This window comes from Lutra lutra, chromosome 8 (genome assembly GCF_902655055.1).
Source record: "Lutra lutra chromosome 8, mLutLut1.2, whole genome shotgun sequence".
NCBI lineage: Eukaryota > Metazoa > Chordata > Mammalia > Carnivora > Mustelidae > Lutra > Lutra lutra.
This window is the reverse complement of record NC_062285.1, coordinates 1,035,155-1,057,365: the sequence shown is the minus strand read 5'-3', so window position 1 is coordinate 1,057,365 and position 22,211 is coordinate 1,035,155. Positions and strand designations below refer to the sequence as shown.

General features: G+C 54.9%; 1 protein-coding gene across 5 annotated transcripts in view; it reads right to left on the bottom strand.

Annotated features, from left to right (window-relative positions):
- Positions 1-22,211, bottom strand: part of WDR37 (WD repeat domain 37) — a 50,490-nt gene that overhangs the window by 3,248 nt on the left and 25,031 nt on the right. For 4 of the 5 annotated variants that reach the window (XM_047739584.1, XM_047739588.1, XM_047739587.1 and 1 more), the window contains exons 9-13: positions 21,426-21,502; positions 16,786-17,026; positions 15,341-15,482; positions 2,919-3,053; positions 2,350-2,464 (exon numbers count right to left, since the gene is read on the bottom strand). In XM_047739584.1, the coding sequence (XP_047595540.1) occupies positions 2,350-2,464; positions 2,919-3,053; positions 15,341-15,482; positions 16,786-17,026; positions 21,426-21,502 (710 nt within the window). The remainder of the gene's footprint in view (positions 1-2,349; positions 2,465-2,918; positions 3,054-15,340; positions 15,483-16,785; positions 17,027-21,425; positions 21,503-22,211) is intronic. The other variant, XM_047739585.1, reaches the window with a different exon arrangement.

Sequence of the window (22,211 nt, the reverse complement as noted above, 5' to 3'; positions counted from 1 at the left end):
CCCTCCGTGAAACCTTCACATGTGAATAGTGCTGCCCACCATGCGAGACACACGACAGGCCCCAGAGTAAAGGCACTGCAGGCACAAGCGCACACAACAAAGGGCTCCATCCCCCGTCTTCGTGAAGAACCGGGGGAGAAGGGCACGCTCGCACCCATTAAGCGGCAGTAACCCCAGAGTCCGCACGGGAACCAGCAGACGTTGCTCCGTCAGCTCGAGGAATTCACGCAGAAAGCCTGAGAGCAGGATGAGACCCCGCGGTGCCCAGGACAAGTGTGCACGAGCCACTCGCCCACGACGGGGTTGGAAGCCAACTCGGGTTTAGAACCCGGCCTCCCGTCCCCCGCGGGACGCATGAGCGCACACGGACACGCGTGGGGCATGCGTCCCCAGAGGGTCTGTGGGCACGTGTGTTCTGGAAACGCCCCGTGCCCGCCCAGCGTCACAGTTCGGTGCCGCACGCCCATTCCAGGACGCCGTGTCCTCGCCGTGAGCCCCGCACGCCACACACAGAGCCCCCGCTCAGGCCGCCCAGCGCTCCCGCGCTCGCCTCGCCAGAACCGCTCTTGCGGGAAACGCCCCACACACTCTGCCGAAGATAAGACAAGTCTACGCCGCTGGCCACCTTCCCTCTCGCTCCAGGTCCCAGTGAGGGACCTGCTGTTTCCTCTTTGTAGAATCCATCAGCTGAAGGAGGCCGGGAGCGCGAGCCCCGGGCTCTCCGCTGGGAAAGCGCATTCGTGTATCTGAAGAGGCCTGTACAGCTCGGAGTGACCGGAAATGTCACTCGCTAATCTTAAAAAACAGCCCCGTTTAACACACCGCCTCAAAAGGTAATAAATCCAAGCACAGCCAATTCCACGGCCGAAAACACCTCCACAGAATTAGCGCCCAAGCACCTCGGAGAACTCCTGCTTCCCTGCAGAGGACCTTACTGGAGCGTGAAGTCACACGCTCACAGCACCGTGCTGTGTTTCAGGGACAGCCCTCGCGGGCCACACAGCAACATCGGGGACACATGGGCACGGCAGGAGGAGAAGCCACCGTGCAAGCGACGCTGCGTGGGCAGCACCAGGGACCTTCGGCAGGCACCGCACGTGAAAAACGCCCTTTGTGAGCGGGTGTGAAGGTCTCATCAGGTCCTCTAATTCCTGAGCACTTTTCGATCACGTGTACTCCGAAGTTCGATAACCCACTTCAACGATCTGCGTCCCAGCCCTGGAAGGGAGCAGACTAAACGGTCCTGTCTTCAGGGCACAGGCTTCCCAAGAAGCTGGCGCCACTCAAAGAGTAGGTGCTGCCCCGCTGACAGCACAGCCCCCCACGGTCGTCCCAAGAGCACCGTCACTCAAGCGCTCCTGAAGCCTCACCCCGCGCACAGCCGGCCTGAGGGTCACAAACCATCCATGAGGCCATGCGCCAAGAAGAGATGTGCATCTGCTCTAAGGTCGGCAGAGCCGCAGCTGTCGGGCAGCAAGGGTGGCAGGCGCCGGGGGGACAGACACGCCGACTGCAGGCTCAGGGGATGCACGAAGGTCCTGGCCTGCCCACCCAGCCGTGTCACAATGACACACAGAAAACATGAGAGGAAGAAAGGAGAGGGGCCGGGGATGGGGTCACTTAAGCCCTGAGCCTGCAAAGACACTGCTCAGTTGGGGGAGGGGGGAGTGACCTCCACTCCCCACGGAAGGAGCCCGTCACGTCACATACTCTCAGCCTCTCCCCTCACTTCCAACTGCCCAGGAACTGTCTATGCACAGAGGCCCAGGGGGCCCTCAGAGACCCCCCCACCAGCAGGTGCATGCGGGCCGGGGCTACGGGCGCCAGCCAGTTCTCAGCACACGGAGACGCCACTCCGTGCTCCTCGTCTAACACCTTCCTGGCCGCACACTTTCACCTGCCAAGATCCGAGTCTGCTTCCCAAAGTGGAAACCACTACCACACGTGCCAACAGCTCCACAAACCAGAGCGTGAGGCGCGGAGTGCATGACCTCATGGACGTTTGTGGAACACCTGATTCTCTTAGCTGAGGTCTCGGGAAACAGTTTCAACTTCAAATTTCATGAGCTCTAAACACAGACCAAGTATTTCCAGCAAAAACCTAGCATGTGAAGACAACAAGAAAACAAGAATGCAAAACCTCTAATACTGTTATACTGATTATAATTAAAATTGCATTATCTCGATCACATATGCATAAATTAAATATACTCTAAGATGAGTTTCTCCTGTTTTAGACAACTGAACGATGTGGGGCTCACAGCCTATTCCTGTCAGTGGTGACCTGGGATGCAGACTCCCAGTTGTCCCTACAACTGTGTGTCTGCTGCAGAGCAGGAGCGCGGTTACCTGCCGGCTGCTCCGGGGGAGCCGCGCGAGCCTCACGCCTGACATGTCAAACAGCCTCACTTGCCGGTTGTCATGGGGGAGGGCGATGATTTTCTGGCCAACGCACACATTGATCCTGTAAAGAAGAGATAAAAGTGCGTTATGGGTGAAGTGGTGACAGCACGCGAGTCTGAGTCCACAGGGCATCACAAAGTAGGAGCCTCCACACCATTCCCGTTTCCCAGCAAAACACTCGAGCAAACCGCAGGTGTCGGCCATCAGCAGCGTCAGGCAGAGACCACATCGCTCACGTGTAACGTGCGCACGCTCACAGCGACACAAACGCTGCCCCGCGGGCGGCCCACTCATAGCCCACGAGGCTCACTGCACAGCCTGATTTTATACGTAAGTTTCAGCAAAAAGGAGAAACTAAATGTGCAACGGAGGATCAATAAAAAATCTTACCCCCCAAAACTCACTCCCCCAGAAGCCTCCGCTGCTTTTCCAAGATCTACTAAACACTGACTTTACATGAACAAGACACCGCATTATAATTCACCCTTTCAAGACACACAAACAGCTCTCTTCACCTGTTGATGGCGGAGTCTGTGCGAATTGTCGCAATGGGAGACCTCATATTCCTCAAATCCCAGACCTTCACGGTGCGGTCATCACTGCCCGAAACGACATTATCTCCCACGGTGAACACAGCAGAGGTCACAGTGCTGCAAGTCAAGAGCACAGGTTCAGAAAATCTCGGGAGGTTCAGAGTACAGGCACAAGTCCTCTCCACCTGCGGAATGAACACAGGTCCCACTGCCAGAGACCCCAGCCAGGCAAGAGGGCAGGAGCCTGCACACGTGGAAGCGGACAGTGGTCTCTGCTAACTGCTCCTCCCGCTGAAAGCCCTCGGTTAGTGTGCACGTGCACACACCCAACTTCTCAGCAGACAAGAAAACTAGTCCACGGCATTCTGTTCCGCCTTCTCAGGCAATGGAGCAAAGAGAAGCTACCGGAAGACACGGATTACACAGAACCTGCCAAACGTCTATACATGCTCATGCCAATGCCAGAAAATTCAGGAAAAAATTCACACCAACTTTGTTTAACCAGAACCCTGGAGAAAACCTACTCCTTTAATTCAACCACCACCACCACTGGCTTAAAGGTGAGCCAAGAGGGCTCTTGGTGGCTCAGCTGGTTGAGTGTCCGACTCTTGGTCTCAGGTCAGGTCGTGATCCTGGGGTTGTGGGATCCGGCCCACATCATGCTCTGTGTGAGATTCATTCTCTCCCTCTGCTCCTCCCCCACTTACACACGTGCCCTCTTAGCAAAATGAATAAATAAATCCTCAAAAAAAAAAAAAAGTGTGAAGAACTTAAATAGACCTTTCTCCAAAGAATATTTATGAATGCCCAAAAAGCCCATGAAAAGACACTCAACGTTAGTAATCAACAAGCAAATGCAAACCTAAAGCTCTGGATCCCACTGCACACCCACGCGAAGGCCTGTCACCAACGGAAAAACCAGAACCCGGGCACCTGGGTGGCTCCGTCGTTGGGCTCCTGCCTTCAGCTGGGGTCAGAATCCCCTCTATCCTGGGATCGAGCCCTGCGCCGGCCTCTGCCTGGCAGGGAGTGTGCTTCTCCTTCTCCCATTCCCTCTGCCTGTGTCCCCTTTCTCACTGTCAAATAAATAAATAAAATCTTAAAAAAAAAACAAACACAAGCATTGGTGAGGATGTGGAGAAAGGGGAACCTCCTGCACTGCTGCTGGGAATGCAAGCTGGGGCTGCCCCTCACGGAAACCAGCACGAGGGTCCTCAGAAGGGTGAAACCAGAGCCCCCCTACGGCCCAGCGATCGCATGATGGGGCGCACATCCCACAGAAGGGACATCAGCACCTAGAAGGCTCTCTGCGCGCCCGTGCTCACTGCGGCTCTGCTCACAGAAGCCCAGACCAAGGACCACCCCAGCGGCTACCGGCAGATGTGTGGTTGAAGACGCGACTTATACATAAACAAGGGGATTTTATTCAGCCACAAAAAAGGAAGAAATCCTGCCATTTGTCACAACGGGGACAAATGTGAAGGACGCAGAGACCTTGGGGGACCCATGGGTGACGCACAGAGAACAGGGAGAGGAGGGGAAGCTGGGTAAACTTCGACGTGACAACCCCCCCCCACCCCGCCGAATCCCCGGCTCCAAAGGCCGAGAGCAGCGTCAGGGCCGGCCTAGAGATGGGCGCAGAGGCCACCGCAAGCCCGAGGACTTCAGCTACAGACAGGGCCGTGCAGACGCCCGGGCCTTCCCCATGGACTCCCGTCTTCAGGGGGTTGTGAACGATCTGCTGAACTAATGAGAAAAGTCTCCACAACAGACCGCCTCACCTTATGTTAATGAAGTGCTGAAAGACATTAGGTTTTTAATAAATCACGATCCTGACAGGTATTGTAGGGCATCAAAGGGAGAAGCTGGCGAGGGGCAATCGCTCCGAAGGCGCCCTCAGACTCGGGTCCCACGGGGAGGCGGCTGCGCCACGGCCGCTCACCGGAAAGCCTCAGACTCTGCCCGACCGCGGCCGACTCATCCATCTTGTCGCCGAGCGCAGCCGAGCGTGTGCTTTCAGCTGACAGCGCGGCACCTTCTCGCTGCACACCACCACCCGATCTGGAACATTCCGCTCCCTCTGCGGGCCTCCACCAACGGAGAGACGATAACGCCGGCCTCCTCATTAGGACGAACAGCTGTCTCCCCAGTCACGCAGAGACTCGAAACTGCTTTGCATAACGATCTGCTGGAATCTCACAGCTCAGGAGAAACCCGATGGGGAGATGCCCAAGCAGGGCGCTTTCTGGGCCCCGCGGCAGAGACGGCCGCAGAGCTCCCCGGTCCTCAGTTTCCAGATGTCGCTCCCCACGAACAAGCCCTGCGTTCGCACCCGAAGAACAGAGCGGCGGAGCAAGCCCTCCGGACAGAGTCGACCGGGCATCAGCACCCCTCCGCGCCGCACACACACCCCAGGCCCTCGGAAAACCGCATCCAGGAAGAGGTCAGTGCGGCCCGTCGATCCGGCAAGTACACGGCCACGTTCACAGAGAAGGCCACGTTCAGCACGTCTATGGCCCACCCCTGCCGGCGCGACACGCAGAGCGGGGCTCTCGGACCAGCAGGCTAGGCTCGTGCACACGCCTGCATGGAAGACGCGGGAGGAGACCGCATCAGGGCACGACGCCGTCACAGGGCCCACTCCTCTCCAGCCACCACTCCCCAGTGCGCGTCGTCAGCTACACTAATAACTGGCGAGACGCGTCTCCAGGCAGCCGCACACACACGGAGGGTCCCGGAGCGCGCACTCGCCCGGGCCCTGCCGCCCTGTGTGGCTCCCAGGGCGCGGACAGCGCAAGGGAGCCTGCGTCTTCAGATCCCGGGCGCCGAGAGGAGAAAACGAAAACTTCCCCAAACGAAACACGTTTCTGAACACTGCTCGACAGCTACTCTCACGGAAGCAGGCCGTAAGATGAAAACATTCAAACGAGTCACACAGGGTTCCCGTCCCCCACGATGGGAAGGGCCTGCTCCCTGTGAGCACGCACCACCACGAAGAAGGTCCAGGGCAGACATCCCGGCGGGGCGGCGACACTCGTCGCCCTCACGGCACATGTGCAGTTCTCAGCAGCAGTGTGCGCGACGGGCTGCTAAAACGTGCTTCGGGGAAGACCTGTGCCGAGGCTTCGGAGAAGCTTCTGCCATTACCAAGGTCCCCACGCCCCCGGACAGCTCCACATGGCTTCAGGAACGTGTCAAACAGCACTTAGTTAACCTGGCTCCATCCTTCTTCTTGGTATTTTATTAACTGAATTAAGAGGGTCATTCAAGGGGCGCCTGGGTGGCTCAGTGGGTTAAAGCCTCTGCTTTCGGCTCAGGTCATGATCCCAGGGTCCTGGGATCAAGCCCCGCATCGGGCTCTCTGCTCAGCGGGAAGCCTGCTTCTCCCTCTCTCTCTCTGCCGGCCTCTCTGCCTACTTGTGATTTCTGTCTGTCAAATAAATAAATAAAATCTTTAAAAAAAAAAAAAAAAAAAAAGAGGGTCATTCAAAAAAGGATAGTTCCACACGACCTGATTTAAAAGGGAGACAGAAGAGTTACACTTAGTAAGATTCACAGGGTAACTTCATGCTCATAGTATCAAGGGTCAAAGCTCTGAGTTCCCTTTTGTGAAGTCTGGTCCTGTTTCACTCTTCCTCCTTTTTTTTTTCCCTTTCCCTCAAAGACTTTGTTCATTCATTTGACAGAGAGAACAAGCAGGCAGACGCAGAGGGAGAGGGAGAAGCAGGCTCCCCATTGAGCAGGGCGCCCGATGCGGGGCTCCATCCCAGGACTCTGAGATCATGACCTGAGCCGAAGGCAGACACCCAACGGACTGAGCCCCCCAGGTGCCCCTCTTTCACTCTTCTTAAACAGTGCTAACAGACAACCACAAGTAAGTTTCGAATATTTGTAATTATATCAACAACTGTGGCAAAATTTAAATTAGGTAAAGAATGAGTTCGCCCAGGTTTTAATAGGCTGACTGTTCATTCCCTTGGTTTCTGGATGTAATTTCACTGGCCACGTGCTAATCAATTCACAGCCAATGCCCCAATATCACTGTCACGTGACTCTGTATATAAAAACTAGGAAATGAATAATTTAAAAAGATTCATTTATTTTAAATCTTCCAAAAGGGAAAATTTGGCATTAGCTTTGAAAGTAACAGGATATACAGAAACCCTATTCACCAGAATAATCAGGAAAATTAAAGTCGGAAATGTATCAGGAGCCATAAGATTTTTACTCTCAAACACACGACCTTAGCCAAAAACCACAACATCAAAGAAAGATCCCTGGTGCTTTCCTGAAGACACCCCAGAGCACAGTGAGCCCAACCGTGGGTCTGCGGCGACCACATGCGTGGGAAGGCCCCTCTTCTTCACCAGTTACAGGAGAGGTTGGCCTGATGTCCCTCCCACCGGCACGGGGGTAATGTCCCCTAAACACTGGACTGCCGGTGCCCAAGGGCCCTCGTGGCCCAAGGACTGCGCACAAGTGTGCTTCCGATCTGGAGTGTGAGCACGCCGCCGGCTGAAGTGGTGCGGGCTACGTGGAGGGTGACGTGCGGGACATGCAGGTATGTGCACAGGGACGTGCACACGGATGTGCCAGCACTCGGGGACGCTGGCTGCACGGGACATGTGTGCCCATGTGTGTTAAACAGGCAGGACCACACTCTCGCCCGCACAGAAGGGGCTGCTACCCCCACACTCTCGCCCGCACAGAAGGGGCTGCTACCCCCACACTCTCGCCCGCACAGAAGGGGCTGCTACCCCAGCCTCTCTGACAAACAGGTGTCCTTTCCTCAGACTTCTGACTTGCACTGAAGGGGCCTGAAGGGGCAGGAAACACGGCACCAGGGAGCACCCACGGCTCCCACACCCAAGCACGGACACCTAGGGGAAACCCCGGCCACGCTGAAAGGCCAGAGTCAGCCACCATCACAAGCTCCCAACTCCCTGCACCTCCTTAGTCACGTGGAAGAGACCAAGCGCTGGCACCTCCAGTACCTGGTCACATGAGGACTGACTCTCCAGGGTCCCGGTGCTACGGGCCCCACAGGACAGACGCTGCCCTGGACCAGGGTCGCAGCCACCTTTCTCTGTGGGACGCGTTGTGGGATGTGACAGTCATGGGGCTGCCACACGTGCAACAGGAAAGCATGTCTGTTCCTTCGGTTTACTAGACTCCCTTGAGCAAAGGTTCAGACCTTGTGGGCACAGCCAGGGCTAGCAGCTGTCCAGGACCGCAAGTCCCAGACCAATGGTTGGGGGGGGCAGGGGTCAGGGGGAGGAGATGATCGCCATTGTGGGCACCACTTCCACAGCGCTAGGTCTCACGGCCAGCCTGTCCCCACACACGGAATTCCACGGGCGACCATCACAATAACGCCCCGGATGGTGTTCAATTTATATCCAAGTCTGCGCACTCCACGCTGGCCCCTGGGCAGCTGACCCCGGCCACACCGACGGCAACCCATCCCCCATGTGGCCTGTGTCGGTCACGCCCACTGGTCCAGGCAGTCGGCATGTGCTGCTCCCCAGCCCTCTACGCAGGGACGCGTCATCAGACAGGGTGGGAAACAGCACGGAGTCTATACTCTCCGGGTTAAGTACCCGCTCTCCACTCCACGGGCTCTGCAACGAGAACGGACACGCAGCCCCGTAGTGCCTGGACCAAGCACCAGCGTGCGGCTCGGTGTGGGAATCTAAGAGCACGTAGGAGGCTGCTGAGAGCATCCAAAGTCCCTCTCAGTACACACATGCCCCAAAAATAGTCTTTTTGAAAAGTTCTGGTCCTTGAGGGATTTTGGAAAACGCCCTTGGTGGAGCCTCGGAGGCCCGACGGCAAATGGAGCATCCCTCCGCTCCAGCAGCAGCATCTGTCCCCCGTGGCTCCCACAGAACGGCCGGGCGCTGGCAGGCACAGCTGCTGGGTGGCCGCCGTGAGGCCCACCCGGGCCAGGCGTGTGCAGCCAGGGGGCCGCGCGAGGGCCACGAGCACCGCCTCTTCCAGAAGCAAGCTCTGCCTCCCTCCCCACACCGCTCGCTGCACACCGCACCGGGGCCTTCCGCCGACCCCGGCAGGCAGGTCCACACACGTGTCAGGTCCGCCTAGCGAGCGGGCACTAGCACGGGGAGGAGGCGTTCACGCCGTGTAAACAGCCGGACGGTTCTTCCGGTCCCCTCGGTGCGCTCATCTCCTGAAGTCTATACTTTTATTAGTTCCCGTTAGCCCTTCTGAAATGGGAAAGTTTGAAAGAATAAATATTAAGTCCCCTCTTACTTTTAAAAACTGTATGCTGCATCGGAAGCAACTTTCAAATGTATCACGAGGGGCCTGTTAAGTGGACTCCCGAGTCCCCAGACCCCGGGCTAGAGGCCGGAGGGGCAGAGGCCGACCCAGGGCAGCCGCGGATCTCCGCGGGGATTCGGCAACGCCCGGGAAATGGCCACAGTTCCAGGAAAACCACAGCCTGGGCTGCGAACGGGAGGTGCGGAGCCGCCCCAGCAAGTCCAGCTGCCGGCCACGCTCAGCTCTCCTCGAGCGCTCCCCCGGCGCCACGACGAACAGGCGCTAAAACACAAAGGACACGTCCAAAAACACGACTGAACACGGCCACTGGGTCAGCAAGTACTGGGGGTATCCTTAGTCCCTCCCGACCTCGGCTTCACGTAACCTTAGCTAGCAACCAACCAGGAGTTACAGGACTCGCTCATCTTCTCAAAATCATTTTCAAATCGTCTAAGTAAAAAAAAGGCAATTCCAGACTCTCAGGCGCCTGGCAGGGAGGGTAAACGTGAAAGGAGGTTAGGCTCGATGAGCATCTAGCTGCTGTGGGCCACGACAGGCCCCCTTCTTCCTCAACGGTCACTCCTACCCCAGGGGCCCTTCCGGAGCTGTCCCGTCCCGGGAAGAAACTGCGCGGTGCAACACACCTCCTCCTCGTCCTCACAGACAAGGGCTCCCAGGCCATCGCCAAGAAGAACGGACGTACCAACCAAACACAGTCCGCCAAAACCCAGCGCCCCGGTGGCGGCTCCAGCAGCAGACAGCCCCGGACACCCGCACCGAGGGCCTGCACAGCACCTGAGTCTCTGACCGAGCACAGAACTCGACGCTAGCGAGCCAAGCGCGCAGCTAAGGAGTCGTGCTGCTGAAATGCTTTCTCTCCTAAAGCATGAAGACGACTGTTAATTGCACGAAGCAAGAGCTGTTTTCACCTCGTGCATACGTGGCCTAGAATTTGGTATTCGGTATGAAAGATCTTCCCTGGTATTTGGAAACAAAAGCATACGAAAATGTTTTAGCTTTAAAACAATCATTATCATTTTTCATGTGACTTTTTTTTAATTTTGTTTGTTAGATGTGGTATTTTGTTTTCTTTAGAAGACACTACAGTTCACATTTGGAGGATAAAGTTATAATCACGTGGGAAGATTAAAGCAAAACAGGAAAAAAACAACTTCGCGTTCTCAGATATTTTGCCCATATTAAGCCGATTTCCCAGTTTCTTCACTGCCAGAGCTTATCTGCACTTACGGATCCTGTCAGCTGGGCACAGACTGAAGTCATTGGCCACCCACAGAGGAAGCTTAATGACCAGTGACTGCCTCAACTGTCAGTCCCTTTTTATAGCATTTGGAACAAAACAAAACAAAAACTAAGAAGGGGGCCTCCACCAAGACGCACAGAGCAGCGGTGGTGACGGGAGGGAGGAGGCCGGGGCCTCCGATCAGAGGGCGCTCCCAACAGGCAGCGTCCACACCCCTTTCAAAGGACAGTTAGCGGCCGAACCTTCAGGTGAGCTCCAGCACCAGCCACGCCGCCTGCAGAACGTCCATGCGCACACGGCCCACAGGCCAGAGTCCGGCCGCGGTCGGCAGGACGCCCCACCCCGCAGAGCACACACCAGTGGACGAGGAGGGAAGAGCCAGCTGGCACTCACGGCACGAGACTGAATTATACTGTCGGGGGACACACACAAACATGGAAGGGTTTAGCTGATTTCAGATGAAAAGCCCTGGATTTCAGTTCCAGCTCCTGACGAACACGACAGAAACACATAAAAACACACGGCCAGTGGTTTAAATTCCTGACATTCCAAAACAGTTAACCATTTCCATTCTTTCCAAGAGCAGTGCACACAACAATTTCTCGTTCCTGCTATTGGGAAGACCACCTGTGACATAAAAAGCATCTAAAATCCACCGTCACGGGACTCGGAGCAGCCTCCAGCAGCGAGGCCCCGAGTCCCAGCCACAGCTGCCCCAAGCAGATCCCATCCCGGTAACCTTCCCACTGTAACGAAGAGCTTCACAGTACAGAGTGAACACTAACGGCACACATCAAGAAGGAAAAAACCATTATTTGTCCTCCTCAGTGTTTCCAATGAGAACTTTATTTTTTTTTTAAAGATTTTATTTATTTATTTGACAGACAGAGATCTCAAGCAGGCAGAGAGGCAGGCAGAGAGAGAGGAGGAAGCAGGCTCCCCGCTGAGCAGAGAGCCCGACACGGGGCTCGATCCCAGGACCCCGAGACCATGACCTGAGCGGAAGGCAGCGGCTTAACCCACTGAGCCACCCAGGCGCCCCATCCAATGAGAACTTTAAACAGAGCTTACGTCAAGAAGAAATCACAGCAGCACCAACTTCAAGGGGCCCCACACGGCTACAGACTACCCCACAGTGAGGCGTTACATCTCAAACTCTCCTTTTGCTAAAAAGCACAGAATCCACAGAGCAGCACAAGGGTAACAGACAACAGGAACAGGAAAAAGTCTCTCTCTCCCAGATCCCGGAGAAATCAAATTCTAAAACTAAGCCACTAATCTTGAAACCTGTAACAGTTACATCCTGCCTTAAGAGAACCCAACGTACAGGGCACCTGGGTGGCTCAGCCGGTGAAGCATCTGCCCTCGGCAAGGTCGCGATCCCAGGGTCCCGGATGGAGCCCTGCATCCGGCTCCCTGCTCAGCCCCTCCCCTCTCCTGCACTCTCTTCTTTCAAATAAATCTTTAAAAAAAAAACAAAAGAAAACCCAACATACAGAAATTCAAAACTGGACAAATAAGTGAATTACTCACATTATAAAACAACAGATTCTAACGGAACTTTAAGAATATGCGATGAGCTCCTAGAGAACAAAACATGCCCTAAGATAGTAAGTTCTGCACAGTGTGTCCCACGTCACATCAAAACCAAACAAATATGTGGTCACGAAGTTTTGAGAAACGCTGCCTCTGCTACAGCCATGACCCAGGAAAGGACCACTGCGCCTACACCTCTTCGGGTGACACCAGGTAAGGAGCAGAAATGCCCTCATCGGAGCCGTGCTTCTCATGTTCGGGAAAGAAACGGGCCAAAACAATTCAAGAGAAGCAGCCTGGAAAGCCAAGAGTTACCTCCCAGACCAGGGGGCCGCTCCGGAGAGAACCGTGTGACTTATTTCCTAGGGCGGTGGGCACTGCCGGATGCCAGGAAGGCGGCCTTGGGTCCGTGACGGCAGCTGTGGCCAGTGGGAGGGAACGGGTGCAGCGGGGACATCCGTCAGAGGGACCAAAGGTTTGAGGGGAGGCAGGAGAGCCAGTGTGCTCGAGAAGCTGTACTCAGAACATCCCAGGTGAGCGGCTACACGAACACACAGTCAAAATCTCCTATGCGCGTAGCCGGTACCCGGGCTCCTGTGTTCAGGTGACAGCACGCCCCTGTGTGGGCACACGCCGGTATCCCCTTCACCGGTACCGTATTCCATAGGATTTATTTGTCCTATGGGCTCAAACCAAGGGAACCCACGCCAGAGATAAGAAAGCAACAGGTAGGGGCGCCTGGGTGGCTTGGTTGGTTGGGCGACTGCCTTTGGCTCAGGTCATGATCCTGGAGTCCTGGGATCGAGTCCCGCATCACGCTCCCTGCTCAGCAGGGAGTCTGTTTCTCCCACTGACCCCTCTCCTCTCATTCTCTCTCTCTCTCTCTCTCACACACACACACACACACACAAATAAATAAATAAAATCTTTAAAAAAAAAAAAAAAAGAAAGCAACAGGTACTAAGAAGAGGCTCACCTAGAAACCCCATCCATGCCTCAATCCTGCTTTTCCAAACTGCGACGATCTGCAGACGCTGAGGGCATCGAACACAGGAAGGCGTCCAGCGGGGCTCACACGGGCTGCAGCCCCGCCTGCTGACCGCGCAGTGTGGGGTCTCACCAGGCAGGGGCCTCTCCACACCGCAGGAGCAGAGGCTCCCACCTGCACGTGCTCACAACCGAGGGAACAGAGTGGAGGCTCAGCCGCAGGCACGGCCAACGAGCCCCCCAGGCCAGGCCAATTCCCAAAGGCTTAAGAGAAGGTAAAACTTCCCCTTCTCCGACCCTTACCACAGGAAATCACCAAAGGGAGAACGTTTTCTTATCTCTGTAACTCCAAGTCAACGAATGTGCTCGTTCGTGCCCACTCAGGTAGGAGGGCGAGAGCAGCACTCGTATCCATCTTCTCTGTCTGCCCAAGAGCCCACATGTCCTCAGCTACACGGAATGGAAGCACCAACTCCTATCTTGGGGGACGCGGGTGCGAGGCCCAGGGACAGACACAGGTCCACCCCGATCCCGTGAGAAGAACAAGCCTTCACAACCAACTACGTTCCTTGCAAGTACCCCTCTCCAAACAGCCACTACTTCACAGACCCACCAGCTGCAAAACTACACCCCAAATCACACAGACATGCCAAGCAGGACACCTGCTGCCCTGCTCCCTTCAATCTCACGCTTGAAACTCTTCCAGATAAAGCCCCAGGGAGAAGAGAAGCCCAGGCTCAGAACAGGGCCGTGCGTGCGGGGGGCCCGGCTCACCGTGCACACCAGTGCCGGGCACAGGGCTCCTCCTGTCCCCCAGGCCCAGAGCAACCGCATCCTACATGCAGGTGAAGGGCAGCTGCTCCTGACACCCCCGATCCCACTGCTGCCCACTCCGTGTCATCCCGGCGAGGCTGACGGGAAGCTGTCCCCTCCGTGGTCCGGAGCAGAGCCCACGGGACCAAGACCCGCAACAGCAGGGGCACGGCAAGAGCTACCCTGCGCCCAGGCGGCAGCACCACCCTAGGTAAACCGGGGGAGCCAGCCACCTTCCGTCCCGGGGCTACGGTAACTCCAGCTGGTGGCCACAACTCCCACTCCGTTACCTGCGGCAGCTCTCAGAACACAGGCGTGTCACCCACCGACACCGCCGCGCACCTCAGGTGCAAGACACCACTTCCTCTCCAGTCTCGAGCTTCTTAAAAATCTCTGTCCACGTTTCCTTGTGAACATTTCAGAAATTCTAAACATTAAACCGTAGTATTCTAATGTTAACACATAAAACAGACTTATTTACTGCATCATACGAAAGAATGAAGAAAATCCGTATTCTCAAGCAGCCAAATAAGCAAGTGTTCGTTAAGGAGTGTTCACGGAGCACGCCGGAGCTTTTCCGGACATGCAGAAGCCCCAGCTGGACACACACGGCCGGAGAGGAACAGGCACGGTCCGGTCCAGGGGACAGCGTGCAGGGGCCACGGTGGCATGGGGCGCAGGTGACAAGACGCAGTCAGGAATCCTGCTAGTGGAGTGGATGGGGCACAGCGGGGAACTGGGGACATCTGAGGGACGAGTAACTGGAAGGGGTTCACATAATTTACCGGGAATGGTCAGACCAGGAGAAAGGTTTTTGGAAGGAAGGAAGAACTCTGTTAAGACATGGTTATGCCTGAGCTGCCCGACAGATGCCAAGCAGGGCGGGCACTGCAAGAGGAGGGCCGGCGCGTGGGCATGCGTGTGAGAGTGAACGTGGGGGCTTGCATGTGTGTGCGTGTGAGAGTGAATGTGTGAGAGTGTATGCACGCGTGTGTGTGTGAGAGAGATTACTGTGTGTGCGTGGGTGTGCACGTGTGTGCTGTGAGTGTGCATGTGTGAGTGTGAGTTAAAGTATGTGAGAGCTGTGCATGTGTGCGTGTGGGTGTGAGTTAGTGTGCGGTGTGTGTGCGTGTGTTCCTGTGAGTGTGCGTGTGTGAGCATGTGCATTTGTGTCTATGGCTGTGTGTGTGTGTGTGTGTGTGTGTGTGTGTGTACATGCACACGCGTGCATGTCTCTTCCCCAGCTCTGGTCGGGCCCTCTCCGCAGAGGACATGACTGCCACCAGCCCTAGAGTATTTCCCGATCTCCCCTCTGCCCCATTCTACCCGCATCCAATTCTTTGTGGGAATTCCACAAATTCTTCTAAATTCTTACAAATATACAAATGGAGCTAAGTGTTTAGGGAAAGAGTAGCCATTTGGAAGACAGTGGAGCTGTAAATTAAGATAAGAATTAATTTTTAACATCCACCCCCAAAACCTTTTCCACGAATAGTTAAAGAAAGATCTCTAAACGACTGTGACTCACTCCGTATGGCCCTGGAAGACATTCACGGAGTGGATTGAAGGGTCCCTGAAATCCCAAAGACGGAAAGTCGTGTCCCGGGAGGAGGTCACCACAAGCCGCTGGGTGGGGTGTGTGCAACAGTGCGTTAGCTCCTGGTCATGCCCTACAACCAAAGACGACAAAAATGCAAGATCATCCACCTGCAGGCACAGTTAGAGTGTCGCTGTCTTAACACAAGAATCAAGTCTTTACGGTCTCTACTGCTAATGCTCACTGTGAAAGTGAATACAGGAAGCAAAAGTAAGAAATCATTTAAAAATAGCACAAAAGCTCATGGTGGGACTGGTTTTCCCTCAGGTGCTGCAAGTCCTCTCGTTCATGCGTTTACAGGGATCAGGAAAAGGAGCGTGAGTGTGACCCGCGTCCTGATCCTGATGGTTAGCCGGTCTGGCAAATCTCCTCAGCAGGCTGAGGACGTGAACAGATTGTCTTAATTCTTCACTTCCAGAGTAGCTTCTAATAATATGGTATGGGGAGCCCTTAGTAAAATACAATCTTTAACACTCAATGAGGAAATTCACTTACTGACAAATTTGCAAAAACATCTGAGGTGGGCATAATTCTAAGATGTCCTGGTGACCCCCATCCCTGGTGTACACACCCTGCATACCTTCCCTTGAGTTTGGGCAGAACGTGCACATGTGACGAGATATCACTCTGGTGAGCTCGGTACATCGAGAGGCAAAACAGATTTTGCAGATGTAACCTAGACCTCCAAATCGGGTGCCTCTAAGTGCATCAAAAGAAACTGTCCTGGTGCTCTGACATAGGCAGGCAGGCCCTTTGGAAGAGATGCTCTCCAGTAAGCTGGAGAGAGAGCAAACAGCTGTGTTGGGAAATACCTCTGGAGGGGCAGTGAGGGACCTGAGGGCACCCCCTGGATGCTAAGAGCGGTCCCCAGCTGACAGGTAGCAAGAAAATAAGGACCTCAGCCATATGGGGACCTCAGCCATGGGCCACACCAAAATGAATCCTTCCAACAACAGTACGTAAGAGGACAGACCCTGACCCTCAGATGAGATCACAGCCCCAGGCAACAAACACCACTTCACCCACAAGGGCCAGAGAGCACACGCCCAGAACTCCTATGTAGGAAAACCATGAAATTATAAGTTCCTGTTATTTCAAGACACGAATTTTCTGGAAATTTGCTACAAAGCAATAGTGAGCTAACAGACCAACTTTTTTTCAAATATCTGGATATAATATGCTACAATTAAATCCCCTACAGATAAGATGAACTTAACAAACAGTTCTATGATTCAGAAAGGATCCCTGAAAAATCATAACCTGAGCACCATGAGAACTACAAAGCATTCTGGACAAGAAGTCATTCGCAAGGTAAGACACAAACGCAGGCACGTCGTTCAAACACACGTGGCTGGAAGCGCTGGTGTCAGAAGTACCTGTCAGAGCATGAACAAGCTCTGCCGTCTCCACGTCGAACAGGTTCGCCGTTCTGTCCCAGGAGGCCGTCACCGCCTGCTTCCCCCCAACCAGCCAGTCAGCGGCTATGACCACTCCCTGGTGGCTCTTAAGAGACGTCAGCGGCACTCGGATGGTAGGACAGTCACTGGACACGTCCGCGTCCACGTCCGGCTCGTCTTTATCAGAGCACTCCACTTCGTCTTCGCCACAGACCTGCTGCTGATGGTGAGAGCAGAGAAGAACTCCCTGGGAATCTTGTCTTTTCTGACACGGCTACATAATCACGCTGCTGTCATTCGTCCTTCTGGACTCGGCCCTCATCATGACCAGGACCGGCACACACCTGGTGTGTAACTGGAGCTCACTACTTATCAACTGTACAATTATCTCCTTGGCTAAAACCCTTGACCAAGTATAAGAAGAAGAAACTAAGGACACTATGACATCAAAAGAGCTACAGTGCCTTCCACTAACCAATAAAATGGCAAATAAAATGATTTTAAGTTTTCACCGTGTATTAGTAGGAATGTAATATAATGTAATTGGAAGTCAATGACTTGTTGCAATCAGAAAAGAAACACTTGAATTCTTAGGGGCTACTAAGAATTCTGTCGCAATAGGAGGAGATGCAAGAGTTCGCTTTATTCTCCTACAACGTCAACGAGTTCTTTTGTCAAAAGCTAAAATGCAAGTATGAAAGGCTTGAGCTCTTTAAGAAAAGATTTACTCATTTAGTATTTATCCAGCACTTACACACTGCCAGGCCACACGCCAGGCTCCCGCAGAGGACAGAGAGGACCACTGTCTGACACGGACATCCAGAACAACGGACACGCCGGGTGCGGAGAGCACTGGAGCCACGGAGACCGGCAATGCCCTCCTATCACAGAGCTTACACACTAGCGAGGAAGACTGACCACACACACACAGTATAGCAGTAGATACCATGTAATCACACACACTAGTGTGCTCATGTACGTCACAGGAAAGACACAGAGTACAGGGAACTATGTCCCCTGTACACACACACAGTAGAGATACAAGTCACATGTGCACATCATACGGGAACATAGGTCACGTGTATGTACACACAGTGTAAGGATATGTCATGCACACATAATAGGGACAGAAGTCTCACACACACACACACACACACACAAGTTCAGGCAGGAATAAGCATTAACAAGGAAAACAAGGCAGAAGATGGGACAGACAGGCATAAAGGCTGCTACTTTACACGAAATTCTCAGAGGACCGCTAAAGTGAAATCTGAGTTGGGACATGAAAAAGGAAGGGAGCGAGGCACACCAACATCGAGGGGAACAGCGTCCCCAGACGAGGGGACAGCAGGTGCAAAAGCCTAACAAGGGAGCAGACAGGGTCTCTACAAACAACAAGGGATGGCGGCAGAGGCGCGAGAGGTGAGTTACAGACGTTCGCACGGGTCACGTGGGGTCAGAGGTGACCCAGCCAGTAAGACTCGAGAGAAAGCAAGTGGGAGAAACACAGAGGTTGACAGAGGGTCACACTGTCAGACATGAGTAAGGAGTCCAAGGACTGACTGCGCTCGGCAGCGTGGAGGAGACGCCAACGAGCAGCAGGGACACCCCGCTGAGCCCACAGGAATGTGCCGAGAGCAGGAAGGGTGCAAGGTGTGTCCAGGAAAACCAGGGCTAAGGGCGGACGCCGCTGCACCAGGTCTGAGTACTGCCCGGAAGGATCTAGATGAGAGGCCGGCAGGGAGGTGGAAATCCTGGAGGAGTGTGGCCGTGGCCAACTCAGGCAGCGGGCTGGGGGTTCCCCGCTCAAGGCACTCACAGGTCAGGAGCATCGACCAAGAAAAGCCTTGTGGAACCACAGGTGGGATTTCTCCAGGGAGACAGGGACCCACGGTCTCGCAGGAAAGTCAGATGTATGTCATCATGCAGAGTTACCGATTCCAAAGCGCACCACAGGCTAGGAAGCGAAGGGGAGGCCGCCGAAGCAGGCGGGTGGGGAGTGCAGCAGGAGCTACAGCGCCGAGAGCACGGGGGTGAGCCCAGAGCACCCAGGAGAAGGGCGGAGCGGACCCGCAGAGGCAGGCCCAGCAAGAGCATCCAGTCAGGGCTAGAGCCAGGCAGAGTCACAAACTAAGGCCAGGGACTGGCAAAGGACTCATCCAGGTGACAAGGGCCAGTCCCGACAGACTGCTCCTGACATCGCGCAGAAAGACAACGGGAGCAGCCAGGCCTAAGACAGGATGGGGACCAGAGATGGAAGACCGATGGGGGCTCAGAGCACCCGCCCCTCAGCGTGCAGGGAGGTCCCAGGAGTGTAACCTGCTGAAGGTGAAAGGACCGGACTGGCAACCGCACCCAGACAGGAGGAGCAACACGATCACTACAAATCCTGCATGGGGACGCCCCAACTCGGGGCTTTCCACCAGGCAACACCAGCTCCTGGGCCACGAGTCTTCTGAGCTCCCGTGGCCGCTCTGGAGGAGCTTCCCGACCCTCCCTGTCCCCAGCAGGCAGGGGTGGTCTGGGTGGTGCCTCGCACAGGTGAAGAAGAGGGGGCCACGGCTCCAGAGAGATCTCCGGGCCGGTGTTACGGAAGGGGTAGCCTGCAGACAGAGGGAGTGCATCCAAGACCCGTGTGAGAAGCAGAAGCAGTAGGATGTCACAGGCTCAGGGAAACCATGGAAGAGGAAGACAGGGAGGGAAGAAGAGACACGTCAAAGACAACCCCAAATGTCCTGACGGTTTGGTGCAGTTACCCAGACCTGCAGCGGTGCACCCACTGGGCTATTCCCCGAGTATCTGGAAGGAGAAGCGACCAGTAAGCGTGAGCACAGGGATGTCCTCAGCACAAGTCCAGGGGAGAGACTGCGGATCTCAGAAGAGTGGCCTGGAGCTCCCGCTTCAGAAAGCTCTAGCCAGCAGGATCCATGCTGGAAAGATCATGGTCAGAACCTCGACAGAAGTCATTTTCCCAAACTACACAAGGAACTAAGAGATTTTAAAATGCAAATGTGCTAAACCCTATTCATGAGTAATTGTAAGATCTTTAACACTAACGCGGCCAGAGGCAGGGATGGAGGCTGAGAACTATGTGATTTCTGCCGATGTCTTGGGGATGGCGTGTAACTCACTGAGCGGCTTTCACGGCCAGCAGCCTTCGGACAGGGCGTCCGGCACTGTCAGCAGTACACAACGTCATCTCCTGAGCACCAGCAGCTCCAGAACCAAGGGATCTCTGACTCACTCACTAAATCAGGGCTTCTGGGCAGGAACGGCTCCTGGAAGCCACTTACGTAACACGCCTCAATTTTCACTCCCGAAGAGGAAAATTAAGCCACTCACCAGGTTAAATCAGCATCACACAACCATTGCCACACAGTGATTAACAGGTCATCTGAAACCGTTTCCACTACACCACCCCAGTATCTATCAATGTGGTGGATGCCAAGCGAAACTCGACGGTCCAAATTAAAAAGAGAAAACATATGGGGCACCTGGCAGTGGGGGGGCTCAGTGGGTTAAGCATCTGCCTTTGGCTCAAGTCATGATCCCAGAGTTCTGGGACTGAGTCCCACATCAGCCTCCACACTCGGCAGGGAGTCTGCTTCTCCCTGTCCCTCAGCCCTTCCCCGCTCCCGTGCACACGCATGCACACTTTCTCAAATCAGTAAAGGGATCTTTAAAAAGCAAAATAAGACAAGAAAGAAGTGTTCAGTGGTGGAAGCGCCCCAAGCGCAGGGTACCCGCCGTCCCCTCGACAGCTACGGCTCTGCTGCGCTCGGCGGCCCGACGCGACTCCACCCGCATGCACGCCCCTGGGACAGGCTAACGACGCGTGAAGACCAGACGGCAGAGCCCTGCCCTGCAGAGGAAACTAGGGAGGTGGTCTCCGAGGGACGACACACACAGGGTGCTGGGCTGAGGGGAACAGCTGCACCCTACAGGACAAAGGTCATCAAAGGCTTCGTGGTTTAAACCCACTCATCCTTCCTCTCCCTGCCTCTCGTTACCTGTGTTAAAACCCCACGCACGGGATGATGACATGCACTGTTCACCTTACGTGAAGGACAAGCGAGTTGTCCAAGATACATGAAATATTTAGAAACAGGACGTAATCCTACAATTCTTAAACATTAATGGCCAGTGGAAAGGGCAGTGAGTACAACACACCACATAAAGGCGGGCACGGCACTTTCGACCCTGTCTCAGTCTGTTCCGCCTACAGAGCAAAACACCGAGACGGGGTGGCCATGCCCAAAGAGCGGCCAATCCGGCTTCGGGCCAGGCCTTCCCAGCTCGCCACGCCACCCCCCACGGCCTCTCCTAGGCACGTGCAGGGAGAGGAAACAGACAGAGCTCAGTGGCGTCTGCCACAGAGGACACTAATCCTCTGGGATCAGGGCCCAACCTCAGGACCTTATTACTTCTGTGGAGGCCGATCTCCAAATACAGCCACGCTGGGGGTTGAGGGCTTCAAACTACAGGAGGGGGGAAAGGGGAGGGACCACACACATCCAGTTTGTAAGACATTATAAATCTATCCTGAACTTCGCACATGCCCGGAACCCTACTGACATACCCCATGTCCTGCTCTCAGGGTAAGTAAAGGTGCTGCTTACAGTAGTGTCGGCAACGGGCTGGGGTGTCGGCAGCTGGACAGCGTAACTCCAGATGTGGGCAGTCTGGTCTCCAGAGGCTGAGGACAGAAATTAGGGGACAATTACCCACAGTGCAGAGCAGGTGTGAAACGTGCTTTCTGCTAGGCTGTCAATCAGCAATCCCAAAGCTACTTCGGAGACTATGTGATACCACTGCCAAGAGACTAAAGGTATCAAATTAAGACAGTGATTAAAATACCCCTTTCATTTTAGGGTAAAAAGCTGTGAAGGTTCAGGCAAAATGTACAAACAGATTTTATTCTCCATTTACCCAACCTAAGTCAACTGGAACCCAACTACACTTCAACTCTCGACCCTGGCAGTTCCGAGGCCCTTCAGAAAAGCGAGTCCCATGTGAAAGTGTGCTCCCCTCCACTCCGCACTGACGGGCTCACAGCCTGCCGGGCCCCTGTGAGTGCTCAGCCCTCACTGTCACCAGCCAAGCGGGCGAGGTGCCGCTCGGACTGGGGACCAGAGAGAGAACGGTGAAGGGCGCACTCAGGCCCACAGACGTGCCAGGTGGGCGTCTGCACTCGCCCTCACAGAGCGCCTGCCTGAATCCCACTTCTCTCTGTGGCTGCAGAAGGTCCCCCAAAGTGGCCGCGTGTGGACAGTAGCACATTTCTCACCAGATCAAACAAGCTCACGGCCAGAGCCTCGAGCCCTCCTAGCGTCGCCCTGCGCGCCCCTCTCCAGCGCACTACGTGCTCTGCTTCAGCTTCCATCAGCCCTTCTGAGAATGTCTTC